Source organism: Nomascus leucogenys, chromosome 24, assembly GCF_006542625.1.
Source record: "Nomascus leucogenys isolate Asia chromosome 24, Asia_NLE_v1, whole genome shotgun sequence".
NCBI lineage: Eukaryota > Metazoa > Chordata > Mammalia > Primates > Hylobatidae > Nomascus > Nomascus leucogenys.
The window spans coordinates 22,838,278-22,853,361 of NC_044404.1; the positions used below are offsets into that span (position 1 = coordinate 22,838,278).

At 51.9% G+C, this 15,084-nt stretch overlaps 1 protein-coding gene across 4 annotated transcripts in view; it reads left to right on the plus strand.

Annotated features, from left to right (window-relative positions):
• The window catches only part of EPHB2 (EPH receptor B2), a 208,160-nt gene that overhangs the window by 66,241 nt on the left and 126,835 nt on the right, over positions 1-15,084 (plus strand). For all 4 annotated transcript variants that reach the window (XM_030805557.1, XM_030805558.1, XM_030805556.1 and 1 more), the window contains exons 2-3: positions 3,418-3,482; positions 6,398-7,082. In XM_030805557.1, coding sequence (XP_030661417.1) covers positions 3,418-3,482; positions 6,398-7,082 — 750 coding nt within the window. The remainder of the gene's footprint in view (positions 1-3,417; positions 3,483-6,397; positions 7,083-15,084) is intronic.

Below are 15,084 nucleotides of genomic sequence, written 5' to 3' on the forward strand. Positions count from 1 at the left end.
GAAGGCATTTTGGCCATTTTCCAGGTGAGGAAACTGAGGCTTAACAAGAGGTAGAACAAATAAAGGTCCATTTGTTTTTTGTTTGTTTGTTTTGTTTTGTTTTGTTAGACATAGTCCTGCTCTGTCGCCCAGGCTGGCATGCAATGGTGCAATCTCAGCTCACTGCAACCTCTGCCTCCCGGGTTCAAGCAATTTTCGTGCCTCAGCCTCCAGGGTAGCTGGGATTACAGGCATGCATCACCATGCCTGACTAATTTTTGTATTTTTAGTAGAGACGGGGTTTCACCATGTTGGCCAGGCTGGTCTCAAACTCCTGACCTCAAGTGATCTGCCCGCCTCAAAAGGTCCATTTGTAATAGTCTGTGTTTATTTTCCTTCCTTTTATGGCAAGTGATATTGGTTACCAAGCAAGGAACGGACAGAACTGGTGTTAGAATCCAGATCTCTGTTACCTCCAGAGCCCAGGTCTGTCTGCTCTGCTCATTTGCTTTTTATGCAGAGGTAGAGGGAGGTGTTAAAATTGAAAAGCAAAAGACCAGGTTGGGGAGAGAGCATGCTTGTGCTGCCTCCTGCCACAACCCAGAGGGGTGACAGGTTTCCCAGAGCCAGGCTTCCAGGCAAAGCCAGGAGTGGCACAGGAGAAGGGAGCAGAGGAGATGCCGGCCCTCTATCTCCTCCCAAGGGGATCTGCAAACTTCATGTCCTTCATGTTCCCTTTGTGTCTGCAAACCAGCCAGCCCATTTACTTCCAGTCGTTCTGAGATCCTCCCACTGCTTTGGGCCACTGCTTTGGGCCAGGAGAGGTAGAAGAGACAGGGGGACAGTGGGGCCTCCCACCCTAAACTTCTTGGGAGCCCAGAGTTTGAGCACCAACTTTTAGTGTGTGACTTTGGCAAGCCATTTGCCCTCCTTGAGCCCAAGTTTCCACCCGTACAATGAGGACATCAGTTCCCGGCCCCTCCTCTGGGCCATGGAATCCTCTAGTGTTTGGCCTCTGGGTCAGCCCAGGAATCTAGCCAAGGGATGGGGCCACCTGCTTGGCGGGCTTGCCTCCCCCACCCGACCCTCTTCTTGTCCTAAGCAGAGTCTCTCCTCTGCCTTGTCCGACACAGCTCCCAGCAGCTGTTCCCTGGGCCCAGGCAGAGAGCCCAGCTTGGCGCGTCTCTGGCTGAGGCCAATGAGAGAAAACAGGTTAAAAGTTCAGCCCTTGTTCTCTCCAGGAAGAAAAATCTGTAGCATTTGGAGTGTGAAAAGGAACCCTTTTTTCAGCTCCAAAGCTGCATAATAGAACTTCCCTCCAATTTGCCATCAAAAAGATGCCCTTGGCACTGGCTCCACCGTCCCTGGCACCCTTACCCCACACCCCCTCCCTGTGCCAGCCCCCAGTGCAAAGGGACACAGTGACCACAGGCAGTCATGGGGATGCCAGTGCACAGGGACACAAGCCACAGGCGGTCGTGGGGACACTTCTGCATCCTCTCTTGTCAGCTCATGGGTCTGACTAGGGTCACCTCTGGCCAAATGCTTTCTCCTGTCCCCACCCTTTATCCCCTCCACCCCTGCCATAGTTCAACCCCTAATTATCTGCCATTTGGACCTTCTCAGCTGCCTGGACACTGGGCACACAGCCCCAATCTCCTGGTCCTTGTCATTTAGCCCAGACCATCAAACTAATTGTTTCAAGTGCCTAAAAGTTTATAGGCTAGGAGGCAAGACACCTGCACTTCCCACTGTGTCACCAACTCGTATGCAATCTTTGGAAGCCCCTTCTCATCCCTGTGCTTCAGTTGCCCTGTCTCCGAAAGGAGACGGTTGGGCTGGACCAGGGATAGCATCTCAAATGGTTCGTATTTGTTTCCTGGAACACTGTGGCAAGAAGCATCATGTGGCCACAGTATGGGAGGATTGATGAGTGATGCCTGCCCTGGGCAGAGAATTGGAGCATGGCAGCAAGCATACCTCTCACTCACTCTCACTGAGCGAGGTGGTGTCACTGTGACCTTCTAGGTCTCTCCCCCTACTCTCTCATAGCTATTTATATTCACACCTCATCTCCACTACCAGACCAGGAACTGGTAGGGTCTTGCTAGCCACGGTTTTCTCTCTCAGGGCGCCCAGTGCAGTGCCTGGTACATAATGGGCATCAGGATATTTTGTTGAATGAATGCTTGAAAGGCGTTCATTTAAATTCATTCGGTGTATTGCAATTCCATTCAGAAAGTGTTTGGAAGCCAGAGAGGCAAGGAAGGGGTAGAGGAGAGGGGTCCTGAACCTGACCTGGGGAGAATGGAGGTCTCCAGGGCCATGTAGCTCTTCTTCCCCCTAGGCCATGTGGCTCCCTGAAGCTGCTGGAATCGGGGGAGGCAAGTAGGGCCCAGGATGGTCCAGGCGCTGATGTGTCTCCTGAACCCCCACAGGCCATGTGACAGTTGGCCCCTACTGGGTGCAGTGCTTGCTCTCAACACTTCTCCACTCCCGGGACCCTGTCCTGGGGGCAGAGTTGCCTGAGCCCTGGGGGAGGGGCCCCAGTGATAGGAACATTATAGAAGACTCCAGGTTTCTAGAGAAAGGGAGAGTGTCCTGACAAGATGTGTGCGCCAAAGGGGCAAGGAGGGGAAACTGAGGGGTCTCAGCTGGGACACAAGGACAGCCCCTCTAAGGCCCAAATTCCAGTTTTTGAGAGTTTGATGTAAAATATCAAGGGTTTAGTGGCAGACCCTCTGAAACCCATCCAGTAGACCCCAGGTTTAGTGGATGTAAGACCCTCCCCGTCCAGAAAAGGAAGTGAAGGACAGTACCTAGGTTAGTAAGACTAGACTGGCAGAGAGGTGGAGCCTGACCATGATGTAAGGGTGGACTTGGCCTGGAGGGGCGGGGCCTAGAGGAGTGGCATCAGATGATTGGCTAGGCTGTGGGGGTAGGAGGGATAATGAAGTAGAGAGGCAGAGTCTAAACCGAGGGCAGTCTGGAGAACTAGAGTCAGATGACTGGGGCAATGGAAGTAGGCGGGGCTCTCAGTAAAGAAGGATGAGGGCCCCGCCGGGCGCGATGGCTCGCGCCTGTAATCCCAGCACTTTGGGAGGCCGAGGAGGGCGGATCACAAGGTCAGGAGATCGAGACTGTCCTGGCTAACATGGTGAAACCCCGTCTCTACTAAAAATACAAAAAATTAGCTGGGCGTGGTTGGAGGCGCCTGTAGTCCCAGCTAGGGGAGGCTGAGGCAGGAGAATGGCCTGAACGCAGGAGGCGGAGCTTGCAGTGAGCCAAGATCGCGCCACTGCACTCCAGCCTGGGCGACAGAGCAAGACTTCGTCTAAAAATAAATAAATAAATAAAGAAGAAGGATGTGGGCCCAACAGAGAGATTGACAGCGCCTGGTAGGTGGGGCGGGGCGGTGACTCTTTGCTCTCCCCACAGAAACGCTAATGGACTCTACTACAGCGACTGCTGAGCTGGGCTGGATGGTGCATCCTCCATCAGGGGTGAGTCAGTGGTCCCCAAACCTTGCTTTGGTCCCCAGGATCCCTCAAGCCCTGCTGCAGGGCCCGAATGCCCCCTCATATTCTAACCCCTTTCCTCCTCTTCAGGGCCCAGAGCCAGGCCTCTCTCAGCCCCACCCTCCCAATCCCCTACCATTAATGGAGCCATGATCCCCTACCATTGATGGAGCCAGTTACCATGACAACAGGCTGGATGCTTTCAGCCTTTATCCCGTGGAATCCTTAGGGTGAGGCTGAGAAGTAGGTGCTCGCACTACCCCCGTTTTACAGATGAAGAAAGTGAACTGTCATTTCCTGAGTACCCATTCTATGCCAGATACTGTATTAAGCACCTTTATACACATCGTCTCTGATCCCATGGAGAGGAATTATCTCCATTTTACAGATGAGAAAACTGAGGCTCAGAAAGGTGTAGCCACCTGCCCAGGGCCCTATAGATAATAAGTGAAGGGCTAAGGTTTGTATTCAGGACTATGACTGAGCTCTCTCTGCCCGCTTTCTGGGTCCCCATAACACGGAGCTCCCCCTCCTTTGGCTCTTATCATCCTAGGGTCTATGCTGTGAGCTCTGCAAGAGCAAAATTGGGCATAAGTTACAGGCCGTGGGGTCAGATACTCCTGAAAATCTGTCTTAGCTCTGCCACTCACCAAGTGTGTGATTTGGGGCCAGTTCCTTAATCTCTCTGAGCTTTAGTTTCTTCATCTATAAAATGGTGATGATGTCTTCGACCTCACAAGACTGTTGCGAGGTTTTCCTGCAAAGTGTCTAACACAATGCCTGGCATAGATTGGGCTCCCAGTCAAGAGTAGCTATAATCATCATCATCATTGTCATTGTCATGAAGTTGAATATTCATCCTTCATCCCCATGGTCTCTGGGGAGGGCTCCGGACTCTACAACCCAGCCCTTCCCTTCCCCCACCCCAGTTCCTCCGCTGGGACTCAGCTGCTGCCCCAGGGAACTGCATTCCCCCCACCCCCCGGGCCTGTGCTCTCAATAGACAGGGCCCCAGGGTCAGGCCGCTTTCTGTGGCTCTTTCTTGTCACCAATTTTCCATCTGCGAAGGCGGCTGGGCCCACAGCCCCACCCTGCCAGTAATGAGGCCAGGCTGGGCTGCAGCCCCCGGACGCAATTATTTGGGGTGTTTAGGCTGCAGGGCCTCCGCATGTTAATTAGAGAGAGGGGAGAAAGGCAGAGTGCTCTAATTAAGTGTTCTAATTAAGTTCTGAAGAAGAGCAGCGGTTGTAACAAGGGGCTGACTTTGTCACATGGTGCCACCAAAAAAAAAAAAAATTTAATGCAATGTAGGGAGCTTCAGAGTCGCCATTGAAGAAGAGGCTGAGCCAGTCAGTTCCAGACCTGCCCTCCCCATGTGTACTCACCCTTCATCGCACCTGACCCTCCCCAGGCTGCCAGCCCCTGCTCCACACGCACAGACTTGGCCCAGGGAATCTGAGTGGCACAGGATAAAAGACACCCACTTGAGGGTGACACCTCTTCCATCAGCTGCCACCCCCACAGTCACATTTGGCAACTGCAGGCCCAGGAGGGAGAAATGACTTGCCCAAGGCCACTCATCAAGTTCATAGAGCTGGGACTAGAACCCAGGACTCCTGGGGCACACTTGGGGTCCTTGTGTTTCCAGGCAGCACGGGCAAGCACACGAACAGCTCTGGGTCTGTATGACCTGGGTCAAGTGACCTCACTTCTGGTCTCTACTCCCTCATCCTCTGTAAAAGGGGTCTAACCATACAGACCATGTGTGATAATCACACCAAAGAAGTGAGATTCTGTTAGGGTGCCCAGCCCCGGACATGGATGGGAGAGGGGACTCTGCTGTTGGGGCTCCTTTGGGTCTACCCCAGGTGAAGCCAGCCAACACCAAGGGGAACACAGGAGAAGGACAGGAGGGGTGGCTGCCCTCAGCAAGCCCTCAGTCCCACTGACACTGGCCCAAGAGGGCTGAGTGTACTGGGCACTCACACAGGGAGATTGTTCCCGAAGGCCCTCGGGAAAGTTGGTGAATGCAAATAGCAGGCAGCCAGAGAGCCTGCTGCAGAGGAGACCAGAGACGATGCCCCAGGAGGCCACAGAAGTGTGCAAAAGGCTCAGCAGTGGGAAGGAGCCTGGTCCGTGAGTGTGAGGAGATAACCTGGGCCCTAGGCCCTTCCTGCCCCAACTTTCCACCACCTGGCCCGGCCCCTTGCAGCAGTGAGGCTTAGCATCTCTCTGCTGGGTTTGTGAGAGCCCAGGCTGCCCCAGTGAGGGTACAGGAGTACTTTCCCCAGGCAGGGAGGGTGGGCGGCCTCCCTCCAGGTACCCAAGTGGAAATGTTAGCAGCTGAAAGCCCCAGAGCAGAGCCGTTCTCATGGGGAAGGGCCCTGTCTTCCCCATCATCCTAGGCGTTCATTGAGGATGAGGACTGTCTTCCTCTATCAGACTGAGAGTTCCCAAGGGCAAGGGCTGTCTCTCCTTGGTCAGACAGGGGGCTCCCCGAGGGCAGAGGTTCTGTCTCCTCCATCAGACTGGTAGCCCCCACAACCACAAAGCTATGTCTGCTTTCATCAGAAGGAGCTCCCTAAGTAGGGAAGGGTTCTCCCTATTTTCCCCTTCCAGGTGGGAACTTCCTGGCCAGGGTCCCTGTCTCCTTTATCAGATTAGTGTAGCCCTGACAGTAAGGGCCACGTCTCCCCTGTCAGCTGGCAGAATACCAAGAGCAGTATGTGTGCCTTTCCCACCTGATTGGCATGTCTCCCCCATCAGATTGGGAATTCTCTGATGTCTTCACCATTAGACTGGAGGATTCCCTAAGGCAGAGTCTGCGTCTTCCACCTTAGGCTGAGTGTGTGCTGGGGCTGAGCCCTTGCCTCCCCACCTGACGAGCATTTTACCCACAGTGGGAAGAGGTGAGTGGCTACGATGAGAACATGAACACGATCCGCACGTACCAGGTGTGCAACGTGTTTGAGTCAAGCCAGAACAACTGGCTACGGACCAAGTTTATCCGGCGCCGTGGCGCCCACCGCATCCACGTGGAGATGAAGTTTTCGGTGCGTGACTGCAGCAGCATCCCCAGCGTGCCTGGCTCCTGCAAGGAGACCTTCAACCTCTATTACTATGAGGCTGACTTTGACTCGGCCACCAAGACCTTCCCCAACTGGATGGAGAATCCATGGGTGAAGGTGGATACCATTGCAGCTGACGAGAGCTTCTCCCAGGTGGACCTGGGTGGCCGCGTCATGAAAATCAACACCGAGGTGCGGAGCTTTGGACCTGTGTCCCGCAGTGGCTTCTACCTGGCCTTCCAGGACTATGGCGGCTGCATGTCCCTCATCGCCGTGCGTGTCTTCTACCGCAAGTGCCCCCGCATCATCCAGAATGGCGCCATCTTCCAGGAAACCCTGTCGGGAGCTGAGAGCACATCGCTGGTGGCTGCCCGGGGCAGCTGCATCGCCAATGCGGAAGAGGTGGATGTACCCATCAAGCTCTACTGTAACGGGGACGGCGAGTGGCTGGTGCCCATCGGGCGCTGCATGTGCAAAGCAGGCTTCGAGGCCGTTGAGAATGGCACCGTCTGTCGAGGTAAGGGCCAGGGCAGGGCACGTGCCCCTGCAAATGCATAGAACTGGTCTTGGCTGCAGACTCGGGCTGCAGACTTTGGCCTGGCCTCTGAAGCTCAGAGCTGACCATGAGGCACTCTAGGGCCAGGGTTTCCAAACCCGCAACCCTCATTCAGCTTCTTAGAGGGAGGCACTTGAATATAGCACTTTCTGAAAACGATCCGTGCACACGCTGCAGGGGGTATACCAGGTAATCTGGGTTGGCACAGGATAAAGGTTTTTTGTTTACGTCATCATATGAGTATGTCAAGTGGTGTCTTTTTCTTCCTTTACAAAGGTGATATGGTTCCCATTTTAAGAAAACGTATGTTATAATAAGTAACATTTATATATTAATAAGTTAACATTTTTTGAGCTTTTACTCTGTCAGTATAGACCAGACAATGCTGAAGTGACAAAACAATAGAAGTTTATTTCTCCCCTTAATGCTCCATGTCCATTGTGGATCAGCTTGGGACTCCTCCCTCTGAGAGCCAAATGGATGGAGCACCACCATTCGGGATGTTGCCATCCGCAGGGCAGACGGATGGAAGGAGTGTGGTAGTTGGAATACTGGCTTTAAAGCTTCCACCTGGAATGCGCCCCCGCCATAACCTCTGTGCACATTTCACTGGCCAAAGCAAGTCACAAGGTTACTTCCTATTCAAGGAGATGGAGAAGTGCAATTTTACTGTGAGCCAGGCCCACGACTCCCCCTTGCACTGTGTGCTGAGCACTTCTATGACTTAATTCATTTAATCCTCACAAGGACCCTGTGACAGAAAGTACTGTTGTATATGAAGAAACTAAGGCTCAGAGAGCTTAAACAGAGACCAAGTAGAGGATCTGGGATTCCAAAGCCCACCCTCTTAGCCACCACGCCACACTGTTCGCTTAAGGAAAACTATTAAGTAAGTATAAGTGGTGTTTGAATACGGCCAAGAACCATGAAGGTGGTCTGCAAACAAACTTTGCAAACACGAGAAGTTTGTGAGAGAGAGGTACAGCCTGGTGCTAAGAAGGCTGTGAAGGTTGAAGGACCTGGGTTAAATCACCCCTGCCACTCACTAGCGGTATCACCTTGGCCAAGTGTAAAACCCTCCTTCCTAGGCTGGTGTGAGGAGTCAGGAACTTGATGCATGCAAAGTACTTGTAATGGTTTCCAGTACACAGGAAGTGCTTAATAGATGTTAACTAAATGAGATGATGTGTACAAAGCCCAGGTGCTCAGCCTGTGAGCTGTAATGGTGGTGCTGGGGGTATAGGGGACTTGAAGCTACTTGTGTCATGTCCTCTTGCATTCCCGAATGGATTCAGAGGTTGGGGCCAGATCCTGGGGTGCCTCAGGTGCCAGGCTAAAGGTTTGGACCCTAATCCAGTGGCCTTGGAGAACCAGGGATACTTTAGCCTGGGGGTGGTTGTAGTGATCCTTACATGATAAAATGCTTGTTAAATCTACCAGCTCTGTGGCTCCTCCCTCGGAGACAAGCAAGGCAGCTTTTCAAGATACCTAGAAGGACAGATGGGGGTGCCAGAGACGGGAGGAAGGGGCGTGTAGGGGAACCATTGTTTTCATCTCAAGAGACAGTGGCAGCCTGGAGTGGGGCGTCCACCAGTGCTGGGGAAGAGGAGAGGTGAGATCAAAGGATGTTTTGCCAATGAAAGGGATGGGATGGAAGGAAGACAGGATGGAAAGGGAGGAGAGGTAAGAGTCACAGGGAACAGGGCATTCCAGCTTGCAGGAAGGTGATGGTTCTAGAAAAGAAATGGGCAAGTTAGGAGAAAGGGCTGGTTTCTTGGGGAAGATAACAAATTTGGTTTTACGTCCTTGGGTATAAAAGTGCACAGCCTTGGAAGGTGGCAGTGGTGAGACAGGGTGTGGGTGGCAGAACAAGTGAATGGGAAACCAGCCACTTGTTGTTGATGGTTTGTTCAGTCATCAAACTTTTACTGAGCCTGCTCTGTGTCAGACCTTATGTTGAGCATCAGGCAGTACAGAGAAGAATCAGACTGTGGCTCTGCTTTCTGGAGCTCAGAGTCTAGCAGGGGAGACAGACATATAAATGTACAAAGGTGGTGATGTGTTAGACTTGTGTTAATAGGAACTGCTCAGGCTACAGTGGGCACAGAAAATGACAGAAGGCTTCACAGAGGAGGTGACATTGGAGCTGAGTCTTGGGTGGGTGGCCCAGGAATGCTGGAGGATGGAGCTGCATGAATAAAGGCCTGGGAACGTGAATCAACTTGGCCCATTAGGGAGGCAGTTTTCGTATGGCCATGGCTAAGGGCTGGAGGAGGGATGTAGGAAGAACTGTGACAGGCGGGGTGTTCAGATGAGAAGGTATATTCGTTACCTATTGCTGCATAAAAATTATTCCAAGACTTAGCAGTTTAAAACAACCAACAGATCAGGTGTGGTGGCTCATGCCTGTAATCCTAGCACTTTGGGAGGCTGAGGCAGGAAGATTGCTTAAGCCCAGGAGTTTGAGACCAACCTGGGCAACATAGTGAGACCCTGTCTCTACAAAGAAAGAAAAAGAAAAAAATTAGCCAAGTGTGGTGGTATGCATCTGTAGTTCCAGCTACTTAGGAGGCTGAGGTGGGAGGATTGCTTGAGGCTATAGTGAGCTATGATTATGCCACTGCACTCCAGCCTGGGTGACAGAGCAAGACTCTGTCTCTAAACAACAACAAACATTCATTATCTCATAGTTTCTGAGGGTCAGGAATCCAGGTGTGGTTTAGCTGGGTACTTCTGGCTCAGATTTTCCCATAAGGTTGCACTCAAGGTGTGGCCTAGGGCTGCAGTTTCATCTGAAGGCTGGACCAGGGAGGAGTCTGCTTTTAAGGTCACTCACAGGGTTGTTGGCAGGACTCTGTCCCTCACCACATGGGCCTCTTGCATGTGCAGGGACATTCCCCAGAGTGAGAGAGCCAAGAGAGAATACCAGCAAACACCCAAGACAGAAGCCACAATCTTTTATAACCTAATCCAGAAGTGACATCTTGCCACTTCTGCCATATTCTCTGCATTAAAAGCAAGTCACCCAATTCAGCCCATACCCCAGGGGAGGGAATTACGCCGGGTGTGAATGCCAGGAGGTGGGATCATGGGGCCATGTTAGAGGCTGCCTGGCATAGGCAGGTTCTCAGAGTCAGAGCTGCTCCGTGCAGATGGTGAGGGTGCAAGGTGGGGCAGGGGTAAGATGTGCCCAGCCCTGGCTCCCTTCCAGGCTCCCTTCCACTCTCATCTTCCCCTGGACCTGACAGCCTCCCTGAGGCCTCAGCCTAGCCCAGCCATCCACTGAGTGTGAGTGGGGGCCAGACAGGGTGTGATTAATGAGCTCAGGGAGCCCAGAAGGACACCAGCTGTTGCTGTGGCCTGTGCTGCTGTCACCCAGATGTGAGGCTGCTGCAGCCCAAGCCCCATAGGCACTGGCCCCGCTGGAGCAGGACGTGCAGGAATGGTGATTCCAGCTCACATCCAAGTAACATTGGCCAAGTGCATTCTCGTCCTCTAGCTTAGGGCTTCTCAACCTTTACTGTGGATCAGAGTCACCTGGTTAGTTGGTTAAAGTGCAGGTTTCTGGGTCTGACTCAAACCTCTCCCCCAGGTCTGGGAATGTGGCTCTGAGATGGGGCCAAGAATCAGCAGGGTTTGTTTTGTTTTGTTTTGTTTGTTTTTGGTTTTTTGTTTGTTTTTTTTTTGAGACAGGGTCTCACTTTATCACCCAGGCTGGAGTGCAGTGGTGCAGTCTCAACTCACTGCAAGCTCCGCTTCCCGGGTTCAAGCAATTCTTGTGCCTCGGCCTCCTGAGTAGCTGGGATTACAGGCGTGCACCATCATGCCCAGCTAATTTTTGTATTTTTAGTAGAGATGGGGTTTCACCATGTTGACCAGGCTGGTCTCGAACTCCTGGACTCAAGTGATCCACCTGCCTTAGCCTCCCTAAAGCTGGGATTACAGGCATGAGCCACCGTGCCCAGCTGGAGTCAGCATTTTTAAACAAGCAGTCCTGACGATTCTGTACCAGGACCATGAGCTCAGACGCACGATGTGATAACACGTTTGGCTGGACCAAGCTGGGACCTAAGGCCAAAGAGAGGACACTAGCCCGGCCCCAACACCACCCCAGGGATTGTCCCCCCTGGGGCAGTGGAACATTAGCAGAATCTCTAAGAGGATGTGGTTTGAAAAGATGCATTTAATATTGAGATATAATTTAATAGGAAAACATCCATTGCTTTGTTAATATAAATTAGAGAAAATAAGGCTGGATTAAGTCTTCTTGGCAGATGGAGAGTGGGGGAGTCCTCACGGGCAGTGGCCACCATCCCTGGTGTGGGCAGTGATGGCGAACAAAGGCTTACTAGTTCCGAATGCAGTGAGTGGGCTAAACTGATTCAATCTCACCAACTTCCTCTGGTGCCTACTGTGTACAGGGCACAGTGGGAGAGGGGAGGGGCCTGGGGAAGCCAACCATTCAACACCCATGTTTTGAGTAACCTCTGTGGGCCATTTAGCCCTCTAACAAATATGCATTGCGTACCTGCTGTGAGCCAGACACATTCCAGGTGCAGGGGGATACGGAAATGAACAAGACGGACACATCAGTGCCCTCCCAGAGTTTTTAGTCTGAGTGGGTGGATAGGAGAAGACAGAAGAAAAAGTCAGTGAGCAAATAAATAAACTAGTTGCAGAATGTGATGAGTGAAGGGGGAAAGAATTGTGCAACAATAGAGATCAAAAAGTGGCCGTGTTTCAGGAAGGGCGTCCTGGAAGAGGTATCATTGAGCTGATGGGCCTGAGAAGGCTGGGGGGAAAGCATTCCAGGCAGAGGGTCCCTGAGAAACCCTGACACTCAGGGTTTGGTCCGAAGTGGCTCCTGGGTGAGCAGGGGACTCAGACACCCAGGGAACGAGGCAGAGTATGGTGCTGCCACAAATGAGATCCATCGAGGCAAAGTGCTTTGAGAACATGAGGAAGAAGGTATCTTGTATGACTGGGTATCTCAGAAGGCTTCAAGGAGGGAGTAGCATTTGAATTAGGCCTTGAAGAGTGAGTAGGATTTGGATGGGTGAAGGTAGGGAGGAAGGGAATTGCAGGCAGAGAGAACTATACGAATAAAGGCCCCAAGGTGTGACAGTACAAGGCATATCTGATGGGTAGAAAGTGCTTTGCAGGGTGTAGGGATTAGGATGCAATTTTCCCCTATTTATTCACCTGTTCATTTTTTATTGCATGCCTAATCGGGGTCTGCACTGGGCATACAGCTGTCAGGTGAGGATTCCTGGGACTTCCTGCCCTGTTCCCTCCCCTACCCCAGTCCCCGCTGGGGCTTCCTGCCAGCAGGTCTGCTGGGAGTGGCAGAAGGTGTCCCTGGAATGCCTTCTTTGCAGCAGCCGCCCGCACCCAAGTCTGTTTCTCTGACTCTTTCCAGAGTATGATAGGTGTGATCGTGAATGTGCCCCTGCCTCAGTTTCTCCAAGCCTGCCTGTCTCCAGATCCCTGTTCTCCTTGGTCTCTCCTTACCCACCTCAGTCCTGACTTCCACCTGCCCAGCAGGAGCCCCCAACCTAGCCTTCTTTGGGGACCTTGCTCTGTTCTCTCCCAGTGGCCAACCCGCATCTGCGAGGGATCTGGAGGCAGTTCCGCAGTGAGCATGATTGCTGCGATGCTATCGGGCGTAATGGGATTTTTAATATTTAGCTTGGATGGGGAGAGGGGCTGCTAGCCAGCTCGGGGTGGTTGCACGCACATGTTGATTCGCTGGCTCCAGCTCAGACTCCCCAGTTCCCAGCTGCTGGGTTTCTCCTCCCAGCCTCTCCCTCTTGTCTGCCCTGCCCTGCTGTGCAGCCCCTGCTGTCTCCCCAGCTCATGGCCTCTCCTTGACCTTGGCTTCAGAGACCTGCTTTCAAACATCAGCCCTACCTCTCGCTAGCTGTGTGACCTTGGGCGAGCAACTGACCCTCTCCCAACCTTTGTTTTCTCATCTGCAAAACAGGATAAACAGAGGGCTGTTATACAGAGTAAATGAGAAAATACCCAGAAGAGTGTTATAAAAATAAGATTAAGGACTTTTATGATCACTGTCTTTGCCTGTGAACTTTTTTTTTTCCTGGTGAGCTTTTTATTTTGAGGAAAAAATAACTTTTCCTTAGCACAAAAGCAATGCACGTTATTTGTAGAATCTTTAGAAATTACTGATAAGCAAAAAGGAAGAAATTAAAGTCACCCGTAATCCTATCATCCAGAAATAAGCACTGTGAAACAAACTGGTATAGGTTCTTCCAGGTGGATTTATGTGTATTTACACATATTGATTTTTTGTTTTAAGAAAAAAATGGACTTCTGCTTAAATTACGTGGCTGGCTTTCTTTCTTTCCTTCCTTCCTTCCTTCCTTCCTTCTTTCTTTCTTTCTTTTTCTTTCTTTTTTTTTCCTTTCAGAGAGACAGGATCTCACTATGTTGTCCAGGCTGGTCTTGAACTCCTGGCCACAAATGATCCTCCCACCTCAGCTTCCCAAAGTGTTGGAATTACAGGCATGAACCACCATGCCCAGGAGGAGAATTTTTGACAATAATATTTTGTGGACATCTTTGCATATCATGTTAGAGCTATAACATCATTGTGGGGAAGCTCTTAGGATCTTATAGAATAAATGTACCATAATTTATTTACTACTGCTCTGTTGATTGACGATAGATTGCTTGCAGTATTTCACTATCTTAAAAAAATGCTGGGGTAAGCCTCATTGTTTCTCTTTTTGCATTGCTGCTGATATTTACGTAGGATACATTTCTAGGCATGGAATTGTAGGGTCAAAGGGATGTACTTTTTTTTAGAGCTTTTGACAAACATTGCCAAATTACCCTCCAGAAAGGCTGGACTGAGTTACCCTCCTAGCAGCCGCCTTTGAGAGTCCTGTGTGCTGGCATGCTCTCCAGCATGGGATGTTATGCCTGTGGCTTTATTTTCTGTTTTATTCCAGAATCCTGTGCTTCCCAGCCAAGGGAGGGAGGGGCCAGGGGTCCTTTCTGGGCCTTCAGGGTTGGATCCTCCTCCCCACCTTGCTTTCAGCTCGAGCCCTTCTTACAGAGGCTGGACCAGTGGCCCAGATGTGCCTGGGGGAGTCTGCGGGGGTGGGGTGCGGTCAATGGGGTGGGCTCCGGGAAGGAGGCCGCCAGCTGGCAGCCTGTGCTATGCTGACTGGGGAAGGGTGTGAGGGTTGGAATGCTGGTTGGGAGGGGAGGCCCAGACCCCCACACAGAAAATTCTGCTGCTTCTCTTCAAGGACAGGGTGGAGACACCCAGTTGAGGGAGAAGGAGGGAGGACAGACAACTCCTGCAGACCCCCAGGCTCAGGCCAGGGCTGAGACCACACAGGCCAGCCTTTTGCGAAGGGAATTAGATAGGGACCCTGGCCAATGTACTCAAGTGATTCAGGCCTTTGCTCTTAAAAATAGGAAAAATTCTACACCCTCCCCAACTTCCCCTTTCCTATCCATCCATCCATCCATCCATCCATCCATCTGCTCATGATCCATCCATCCATCCATCCATCTGTCCATGATACATCCATCCATCAGACATCCACTGAAATCATTCAGCTCTTGATTTTTCTGCTTCTTGGAGGGTTCAATGATGTCTTCATAGAGGACCAGGAAGCTAACACTTCTTGAGTGTCATGTGCTAGGCACTGGGGGGCCTTGGAAATGGCCCTCATGACCCCTGCCCCCAAGGCCCACCCAGCCTAAAGATGGTGATAGATACATCTACAGACAGTGAAGGTGCAGGGGGACTGGGGTCGTGCTGAGGAAAGCAGAGCAGGCAAGGAGGGTCTGTGGAAGCCGACGGAGGCACCCAGCCCATCCAGGGGAGCGTCAGCCAGGAACAGGCGGTCAGAGGACGGCCTCCAGGAAGAGGGGCCACTTCAGTGGAAGCTGAGTGAGGAGCAAGAGTTAGGCAGGCGAGGAGGAGGTG